General features: G+C 43.4%; 2 protein-coding genes across 2 annotated transcripts; both read left to right on the plus strand.

Moving 5' to 3' along the window:
• Positions 1–5,710: 5,710 nt before the first annotated feature.
• On the plus strand, positions 5,711–8,759 carry LOC311421580 (lysophosphatidic acid receptor 1-B-like). Its single transcript, XM_084493598.1, has one exon. The coding sequence runs from the start codon at positions 7,245–7,247 to the stop codon at positions 8,211–8,213; it is 969 nt and encodes a 322-aa protein (XP_084349724.1). The 5' UTR covers positions 5,711–7,244; the 3' UTR covers positions 8,214–8,759.
• Positions 8,760–9,289: 530 nt separating this feature from the next.
• ZNHIT3 (zinc finger HIT-type containing 3) lies at positions 9,290–10,564 on the plus strand. Its single transcript, XM_084493600.1, has 4 exons — positions 9,290–9,393; positions 9,508–9,653; positions 9,759–9,839; positions 10,050–10,564. Exons 1-4 carry the CDS (start codon positions 9,314–9,316, stop codon positions 10,238–10,240), a joined length of 498 nt encoding a protein of 165 aa, XP_084349726.1. The 5' UTR covers positions 9,290–9,313; the 3' UTR covers positions 10,241–10,564.
• The last annotated feature ends 26 nt before the right edge of the window (positions 10,565–10,590 follow it).

Raw genomic sequence — 10,590 nt, forward strand, 5'->3', positions numbered from 1 at the left:
CACGTAGAGAGACAGGGGGGTGTGAACACGGCAGTGTCAGGTGCCAGCCTTCAAGGGCATGTGCAAGGCGTTTTATTCTTGGGCTTTTCTATTTATTTTTTTTTTCCAGGGGTGGTCTTCAGTGAGGGAGTTTAACCAAAGCTCTTGCATGAATTGTTTTCACCCTACCCATGTTTAGCTGCCTGAAAGCTAAGAGCTTTCTAGAGCCCTTCTGTTTAAGGCTGAAATATCTGAGGATTAAACATTTTGATCTTGAAATTCAGGATTCATTCTTTTTTTCCCTTTTATAAACCTTCCAGACTGTCATTATTAAAGTGGTAATAATTTGCACTGCAGTCATGTTTAATTAAATCTTTAGGTTTAATTTGTGCTAGCAAGTGTATTTAGACTCAGTGAAAGATATTCCTTTTCCTTATAAATTTTATAATCTAAATAAACAGGACAGCCATAATTTGATCACCATTTTTAATCTTAAAAAATCTACCTGACCAGTGCCTGGTTATCAATTCTCACTGGCATCTTTGCACCTATGAATATTTTGACAAGGAGTTGCAGTGTAGGTGGGTTTTCACAAAGGCCTTTGGACATTGGACCTTAATACATGTGCGGATGTGGGTCAGAGAAGCTGAGAGACAGAGTTCTGAAGGAAGCCTATTACAGATCATTAAACCCAGGGTTATTATTTATTTTTTGGACGTAATGATTGCAGTTGTGCTGTAGCTACAGGATAGATAAGAGCAGGAGGGATTGTCAGAAACAGTACAACCTGCATTGACTTTGTAGCCTAGCTGTGGAGCACAGCAGCAAAGATTTTGGAGATGTTCTCAGCCTGGTTTCTGAAACGCGTGAGATCTGACCATAGCCTGCTACTCCAGAAGGGTTTCACAGGACATTCGGAGGGACTGACGTGACATCAATGAGGCTCACATGTGTCTGAGCCAAATGATCCTACCATGTGCCGAAGGGAGGAAGCCCAGAGCGGCACACAGCCTTCCAGCTGAGCGGCTGCAGTCCCTCCGTGCCCCTGCAGCGCAGACAGGAGGGGATGAGAGCAGGTTGGGTCTGACTCCAGGGTCCAAATGCGTTAGAGTCCCAGCCAAAGTCAAGGTGGTGGCACAGCTTTGTGCCGGGGAGCTGGGTTAAACAATTGCTCCTAGAAGGAAGATCTCAGGCTTGCCAAGGTGAGACTGATTTGAGTCCAAATCCTGTTCATAGACGAGCTGACCTGAGAGGAAGTGTCCTTGCAGTGGGAGAGGGAAGTACTAACAAGAGATTTAAAACAAAGATGAATTTCATGATTAGTGTCTGGGTGATTGGGAAACCCACCCAAGTGAGAAAACACACTAAGTACTCTACATTGGATCGTGTGTCGTAATTTTCTTCATTAGTTCCGTGACCACTGAACAGGAAATCTGGAATTTCGTGAGCAGTAACTGTTGGTGAACCTGACACCTTAAGGTCTCATCTTTCATGTGAAAACCAGGGGCTGGCCATACTTCTCCCTGAGTCTGTTCTACTGGGAAACCTTGTTCTAATGTGAGGTCGTTTCCAGTGGAGTACTTAGAAGCGTTTTGGAATGACTCTTTATTTGGTCTTTGGCTTAGTTCTGGTGCATTAGCTGTGTACAAACAGTTTCAGTCTGTACTCGAGGATTAGATCCTGTATTATGTGAGGTCATCATTAATAAAACTGAACTCTCCTTTGCTCAGTATTTCTGATGTAGAGCACTATTCTGTATGTGAATGAGTGGTTTTCATTCGGTGAGTGATAAAACACCAGCAGTGTGCAGTGCAACATTTGCTAGAATTATGAAGGTGTATTCTGAAGGCTGTGTGCCTCTGGGCTGAATATTTAGCTCTGAGGTTACATCCTGCCTAGTTATTTTGCCTGGTTTTGAAGCATGTGCATTTCTAACCTTTGCTTTCTTGTAACAGGATTCATTATTGTGCATCTATAGGTTTTTAGTTTAGCAGGAAGATGCCATTTATGTGGACTTCCTCATGTCTAAAGGGATAAGATACATTCTGACTTCTTCACATATAAATTAATGGTAGAGGTCTTCGTTTAACATATGACTTTGGTTTCAGATATTTATCAATGTTTGCCTCCCTTTAGGCAGTGTAACACAAGTTCCTCAAAATTTAAAATAACACTTCTGCCATGTCAGAGAGAGATTCAGGCTGTGCATTCATGGGACGTGAGGGAGAGATGCAGTTGCAGGGGTGTCCTTGCCACTATTTTGTGGCTTGTAGTTAACGTATTGTTACATAGAAGTCTGATGATTGTCTTCACTTTATGCTCCTGGTGGGGCCATGAAAGCATAGCTGGAACATCAGATAACTCAAAATTCCTCAAAGAGAGTGGGTGGAGAAAGACCGGAGAGCTTTCTCTTTTGAAAACATCTCAGAAAAATCTTGGAAGATCATACATACCATTTGTGTCTTCCTCTCCAAAGAGGAAGACTTTAATCCACATAAATTAAAACATAAATTGGATAAATAGGCTCCTTATTTGTATTACTCCCTTTCCTGAAGGTTCCTTATTTGCAGGCCTCATGATGACCACTGACAAATTATGTAGATGGATATTCTCGTCTGAAGGCTTTGCCAAAGGTCATGGCAAACGAGAATTAATTTTCTCAACGCTTGGGCAGTCTGCAGTTCACTTGCCAGTTTTGGGTCAGGTTGTGTTGCCTGCAGCTTGGTGAGCTGGGGTGCAGGGCAGGTGAGGAGAAAGTCAAACTGTTGCCCTTCACAACAAGCAAGGTCTGGTGGGTCAGGCATGGAAGCAGGAACTGGATGTGTGGCAGGAAAGCAACTGGAAAATACCTTTCAGTGCCTTGTTTTTCTTATATTTACACGGTGTGTATGCTGCTCTGAAGGTAGCACCACATCAGCTGTAGTGTGATTGTGCTGTGGAGCTCTCATTTTTATTACGTGGATGCAGCTTCTCCTGCAGTGTCACATGCAACTCAGGTTTCTCAGGGTATTAGCAATATAAAGAGCATTGCTGTTGCATGGTGTTAAGGTAAAAGTGTATGTTGTCCAAGGGTTACTGCACTGAGCTACAAGGCCCTTTTCCTTCCTATCCTGTTTTGAAATCAACTTTGGCATGTCGCAGCTGGGGCCTGTTATTCTGAGAGCTGCTGGACACTTGTGATTCCTGTTGAGGCACACACGCTGCAGGTTCCGGGCGTTTCTGAAGCTGCAAGATGTGTTGTGTGAAGGTAGATTTTCCAGAATGGCAACTTGAAATGAATGTTCATTACAAATTCAGTGCCAAGGCTTATCACCTCTCTTTCTCGATCTATTCAGCATGTTCAGTGATTATGGTCTTCTCCACAGGCATAATCGTAGGATAATTATTATTGAAGTTATAGATTCTATGGCAAAAGGAGGTGTCAGTGAGGAAAGTATATTATTACTGTTTTTTGCTTTTTTTTTTTTTTTTAAAGCAAAATAAAATAATGCCATGTCTCAGTCAGGACAAATATCAAAGCAATAGTAATTTGGACATTCAGATAAAGAAACATACAAACAATGATAGTATTAGAGTGTTGTAGAGGGTGAAAACTAGGTAAATATTATTCAAAGACTTGCCAACAAAAAGGTACAGCCAGTGTTTAAAATGTTAGCCTGAGATTCAGCTCCCTCCATACTGGACTTCTGTTTGATCTTAAGCAAATAATTTGATTGCTCTTTTCCCATCTGTAAAATGTAGATAACACTCTTTCCTCACAGATGTGTCATAAGTGTAAGTACAAAAAGATTATCAAGTTCCCAGAACATGTGATGATAAGAATCACCTTGCACAGACATTGTTATACGTGCAGATTTGGTGGCACAGTGACTCCCTACCTCACACAGTGTTTGCTTGGAGTTGAAATTACTTTTCATCTGTTTTTGAGAGCTCAGACTTTCTTACAGAGGGCTGAGATTACAAATCTGTGTTGTTTTTTTTTTTTTTTGTTTTGTTTTTTGTAATGAAGCATACTAAAAAAGTTATTTCCATAATAATATTTTCTCCATTAGCCTAGTAACATCACACTATTTTTATGCAATTAAATTAGGGAATTAAGATTACAAATCTTTTTTGTTAAGAGCTATCTATATTATTCAATATTATTTTTAATTGCATTCTGACTGCACACTATCTTTCATGCTTGAACACCAGCTTTTCAAATTAGAGAAATTTCAAGTAGCATTTTCAGGAATATCCAGGGCACCTTGGAGCTCCAGTTCATGGATATACTTTTCAAAATTACTAGGATATTTTTGAAGATGTCACGCTTTCACATAGCCTGCAGTTCATCACAACCCGTGGACCCCCTATCAGCTCACAGAGCCATCAAATATGTAATTGAAGGAGATCAGGACTGCGTGTGTCTTGGTCTGGTGCCCTCTGCTATTTCTGACAGATGATCATCTGTGCTGTACGTTCCTTGCTGCCTCACTTGCTATTATTAAAAGGAGTTGCTGACTTGTGGTGCCGGCACTTAGACAGTGACAGAAATAGTAGAGTCCTTGCTCAGCAGCAATCTCACACCAAAGGTGTGGCTGACAAATTTGTATGAGGTGAATTACACAGCATGCTTTTTCTGTGCCACTAGAGAAGAATAGTTTATAGGATATTAATAAATCAGCAGACTTGTTTAATCAGTTCCCAGCCCTTATTTCTATATAATCATTCTTTGGACTTCCTTGTGACCATCTGAAATACTGATTATTTACCTGTGTAAAGCATTTCTAATATATAGTAATTGCATACTAATTGCACACCAACCATGATATATGCTCATAAACTTCAATTTTAATAAAAAAATGAATAAATCCATTTAAACACAACATTTCTGCACAAATGTCTTATGTTGAAAATTCTGACAGAGCTATTGTATTGGTCACAGATTTAGTCTGAGAGCTCAAATTGCTGCTGTACTGCTCAGATGTTACCACTGAATGTGAAAATCCCATAAGCATAGCTGAGCTCCTGTTTTAGTATCACTGTATAAAATTATTACTGATACAAATTAATCCTTTGTTAAAACAACAGTAAGGGGTGAGGGAGGAGCAACAATGACACCATAAAAAACAAACAAACAAACAAAAATCAAACAAAAACAACAACAAAACACAAATCAAACTACCACTACCAACAAAAAAAAAAAAACATTTAAATGGAGCCATATGCATTAATTGACCAACTTAGTAGGTGACATGGCTTCATATGGATATTTTACTAAGGAAAACTTGCAAAAACTCGCTGCTCAGTTGCAGTTGGATGCCAGGTAGCAGCTAGAGCATGTTGGAGAGGTCTCTGTGTGTGGGAGTTTCAAATCACACATGGAGTGGCACAGAACATTAAGCAAAAAAAAAAAAAAAAAAAGCTTCTGAGCAGAAAAAATATCCATGCTGTTCATATTGATACACTGGTGTACTTACTGCTCACCCGAACTGCTCCAGTATTTAAGACTTCCATATTCCCCACTGTATACTGCAGATAATTGTTTGGTACAGTAGTGCCCTCTGCTGACTGGCAGCATTAAATGTATGTCCAAAGGATATTTTTTCTCGTCGCGTTTATTTTAAACTTCGTTTTCAAAAATCATTTATATTTAAAAAGACAGAGAAGTAAACGATACAATAATATTATGTTGTTTTGTTAATGTACAATATAGATTAACTTTAAAAAAGCAAACGGAAAATGTCTTATAACAAAGGTATGAGTATAGATGTTTGTCATTGTCATGCTATGTTCTCACCCAAGAATTAAGGGGAAAAAATGACATTTTCAGAACTGATTAAGCATCTTAAGTCCCCACTCCAATTACTCTAACAAAGAGTTAAGCCCTCCTCCTGCACTTGCTTGTTTGAAAATTAAGTTAATTCAATGTCTCATAGGTTTTTCTTTGTTTGTTTTTGTCATAGAGCATCAGTACCTCTGATTTACACAACAAAAGGAAAATATGTACAATTTTAGGTATAGTCTGTCAACTTCTGGGTACTCCAGTACTCAGTACTGAGATATTTCTGTATGCCAAAGCACAGGAACACCAGTGGCAACGGAGCTTCTTACCTTTTCAGAGCCCCTTTGTAGCATTGCAGTTCATCATGTCGTTCTGCTTACCAGCTTGGGGTTTGTTTGTAGATATGATCTAACCATCCTTAGAAAATCAGGCACCACTGGTCACATCAATTAGTAATTGTAAACAAGAGACAGCAAACATATAGGTTCTGTTATCTTTCAGTTAAGATTTAAAACCAACCATACTTCATGTGATTATTAAGCACATAAAAGTGTACTGTCTTAAGTCTGTATTAAGATGGATCTTTCATTGTTTTGCAAAGCAACGTTTCTAAGAATAAAATTGCAGGTTTTGTGACTAGGGTAGTGACTGAAATAAGAAACCTCTATCTTAATGTCAACATTTTTGTCTGTTGCTCGTGTCCAGTCTGGGCAAGGGCAATTAGAGGGATTAAAACTGGAGATCTATAAACTTCCAGAGACACCATCTATTTTAGTGCAAATAAAGCTTAGGTGATAAGGAGACATCTTTTCTTCTTATTTTTATATTGAATGAAAAGAACTGAAAACCATTACATTTCTTACCCAGAAAACCTCAAACAGATTCTTGACCTTGAGCACTTTATGAGTTGTGTGAAGTCACTAGAGCTGATCTCCATTTAGGCAGCTGCCTAAATCCCTCATAGGGGTCCAAGTTAGTGACAAAAAAATGATACTCTTTTTTGTGTGCCATCAGTCACATACCCTCCACCTAAAAGAAAAATACTTCTATTTTCTGACTCTAATCTTTATCTCTCTATCTAATCTATTAGTGAATTAGAGATGAATCCACATTCACTCAATTTTAGAATATCTTCAGACTTCTAAACCACTCGTGTGATCATTTATCTTCACATGAACTGGCCAAATTTTGCTCTTGATAAAGGTTGCTTTAAGCAGATCAGCTTTATAATAGTAAATATGCTTTACACTTCTGCCTATCCTAGCAACTTAAGGGTAGTTGGCTCTGTTCTGAGTTGGTAACCCAAATATTTAAAAACACGAGTGGTTAAAGATTAATCCACTGTCATGACAATGATGTGGCAACAGAGGCTGTGCTTCAATATTCATTTTTCGACTGGAGAACAAGGTGGCAGTAACACTCATGTAGTTGTACAGTCTCTTGCCACATACGGGATGTGTACAGCAGACTTTGTTACTGCTTGAAAGCGGGATTTCCCACCATGACTGGATACTCAAACTGTTCTGCTAACCATACCAAAATTTGGAATCATTATTTAGTACTTGCCCTGGGCATCCCCCAGCTGACCATTAACATTGCTTCTGTGATCTTCAACTGCATAGTCATCATCACCAGAATGGCGACAAAGGATCTGCATAAGCCTATCTCTATCCTCTTCTGCAATTTGGCTTTTTCTGATCTCTTCACGAGTTTTTCTGGCTTTTGGATTTCAGTGCTGTTCATCACCAACCCTGACAGTACAATCTTTGGATCCAAGGGTATACTTGCACCTTATTCCTTATATACTACGTCGATTTTATCCACCATCTATAACTTGGTAAGCATTGGGATCGAACGCTATTTGGCTGTGTCTGAAAGTATCAGGACAAGGTTCAGGGTTACTAGAAAACATTCCATAGCTGTAGTTTTAATTAGCTGGATCCTTGCTTTCTCTTTGGGCTGCTTGCCCTTGATGGGGTGGAACTGCTTGCATATGGGAAGAAATCTCTCAGTCCTCTACAGCCCGTTTTGCGTTGACTACCTCATCTTCATCACCATTCCCAACGTTGTGGCAGCTTTTATTGTTCCTCTGTTCACTTACCTCAGAATCATTATCATCCTGAGGAAAAGAAAGCTCAGAATGAAAGCATGTGGGCAAGCTACCGGCACCTACAAATCTGCCGAAATCCAGGTGGCCAGAACTAGCATTTTTATATGGGTCCTAGCGTTGGTCTCCTATGCTCCTTTCTTTGCGGGGGTCATATTCGATGCGACAAACCACCAGTGCCCCCTCGATCTCTACCCGAGCGTCTACATCTTCCGAAACTGCACGGCCATGATGATCACCATGAACTGTTTGGGGAACCCGCTGATATACACCCTGAAAGCCAAAGAGCTGGGGGCTAAGCTCAAGTCTCTGAGATGCCTTTCTGCCAACCGTGTGCAAGCCTGTGCCGTGGCCAACATCTGACGGGGACCGGGAGCAGCCTTCAGCACCGCCCGGGGGACAGCGCCGGCGGCCCGGGAGGCTCTGGGAAGGACCAGGGGGGACCAAAGGGGGACCGGGGGGAGCGGAGTCCGCCAGCTGCCCTTGGGAGCAGCCCTTTTGTGGTGTTTTTGTGGGTTTGGGGGAATTAAATGGCTGGAAAGGCTTCAGGACTGCCGGGGGATGTGTTATTTTCCTTCTTGTTTACACTCAGGGCTGTAGCTTCGACTGCTGGATCTGTGATTGGGGGCATTCTGCGCTGTTTTGCTGCTGTAATTTTATCTGCGGAATTTATCTGGTAGAATTTTATTCTATCTCTATTTGTAGCTGCGTTATGTGATTCTGTGAGACGTTTGTGCCTACGCTTTTCATATTTCTGCTTATAATTAGCCATGAATCCGTGGTGTTGAAACGTGAGCTGCTCCAGCAGGAAACCTCCCTGGAGTTTTTCAGTCCCAGAATTGTAGCGAAGTCCCTTGTACACAGCAAAGCAAAATAAAAATGTCAAGGCTGGGCATTTTGTGAAAGGCAGAGGTCTCACCCTCCCTCCTTCTCCAGAAAGGAAATTAGATTTTGGTAATGAACGTGTCAGACCCCAGTGGAGATGAATGCTTGTGGTTGGTGACGGGGACATTGGCCACAGGGGTCTCAGCACTTTGTTGTCTTCTCTCTGCCCCTGCAGTCACAGATGGGGAAGTCCTGGTTGAGGAGATCCAGGTGACATTAGTCTATGTTTAATTTATTCTCAGCTGTTACTCATTGGTGCCACAGGGCCGCGATGATGGCGGAGCTCACCCAGGCACCATCCACCCCCCTCAGTCACGCTTTGTAGGCGTTTATTTCCCGTTTATTTCTTCCTTTGTCCTTACTCCAGCATCCCAATCTCCCCGAGCCCAGACGAAGCAACCCCAACACTCCTCTCCCTAGCGGCTGCGAGCAAAAAAACCCTCGGTTTTATGTAAAAAAAAAAAATAAAAAAAAACACGCTGTAGGCCGAACCCCGGCGCTCGGCGCTGTGCTGGCCGCGCCTGACGCGGGGCGGGGCGGCGCTGGGCAGGCCGGGCCTGGAGCGGGCCGGGGGAGCCATGAGGGCGGCTCGGAGCTGTGGGGTGTGCGGGGCGGCGGGGACGGCCCCGTACCGGTGTCCGCGCTGCGCCGAGGCTTAGTGAGAGGAGAAACGGGTTGGGGGGAGCGGGTTTGGGGCGAGGTGGGCCCGCGGCGGCCGCCCCCATTGCGTGAGGGGCGCCGCCGGGCCCTGACGGGAGCCGTGTGCCCGCAGCTGCTCCGTGCCGTGCTGCAGGGAGCACCGAGCCCGGTGCCGCCGTGACGGGGATGGGAGCGGGGCCGCGGGGATCTCGGAGCCGGGCAGAGCGGCGGAGGGGCTGGCAGAGCCCCGAGGGGCCGGCCGGGCCGGGCAGCGGGCAGGTAAGGGGCTGGGGGGGTTTATGGAGGTGGGTGAGGGGGTACGAGGGGCTGGGGGGGTACGGGGGGGCTGGGTACCCCCGGCCCGGTTCTCTTTGCCGTCCCTAGGCAGCCCCTGGTCGGTGGCGGACATCCTGACGGAGGACGACGAACAGGACCGAGTCCCGCTGCAGAAGCTCAAGCTGCTGGGTGAGCCTGAGGGGTTGGAGGGGGTTTGGGGGGGCTGTAAGGCCGGCTGGGCTGTGTTACTGAGGCACTGTGGTTCTGTAGCTCAGCTTAAAGCTTCCCGTGTTGCGTACCCGGCCTTTTGCCTTGAGAATTTACCCTCAAACTAACAAAGTTCTAAGCAACATTTGTAACTGCTCACAATTAGCGTTGTTCATCTGTTTTTCTCTGAAGGAGAATCAGAAGAACTGAAAGGCTTGCTCCTGAACCCACACCTCCGGCAGCTGCTGCTGACAGTTGATGAAGCAGAAGAGAAGAGCTCCCTCATGAAGAAGTACATGCAGGAGCCATTATTCGTTGAGTTTGCAGACTGCTGCCTGAGAATTGTTGAACCCCCGGAGAAAGAGAACATTCTTCCTGAGTGAGCTACCTTGGGGATGTTTTGCTTTCCTTGAGTTTTTCCTCCGACAGGAGGGATCTTGCAGCACCCCTCTGCGACTCTGGTGCACCATTCCGGGTATTTCCTCTGGGTTTGGTCATGCTTCCCTCATGGATGTCAGGACTCAAATTTTTAATTTAGAGTTGATAAACAGCAATACAGTATTGGACAGATGTTTAGATACTAGGAAGTAAATTTGATACTATGTGGACTTGCAATCTTTTGATAGAGAAATCCTGTCAACCATGGGAAATGCTGCTTCCCAGTAACAATTATATTAAATATGTCGACATTTATCTTAATCCACAAACTGTTCTGAAATGTTTTTGTTACCTT

This window comes from Aythya ferina, assembly GCF_964211825.1.
Source record: "Aythya ferina genome assembly, chromosome: 19".
Taxonomy (NCBI): Eukaryota; Metazoa; Chordata; class Aves; order Anseriformes; family Anatidae; genus Aythya; species Aythya ferina.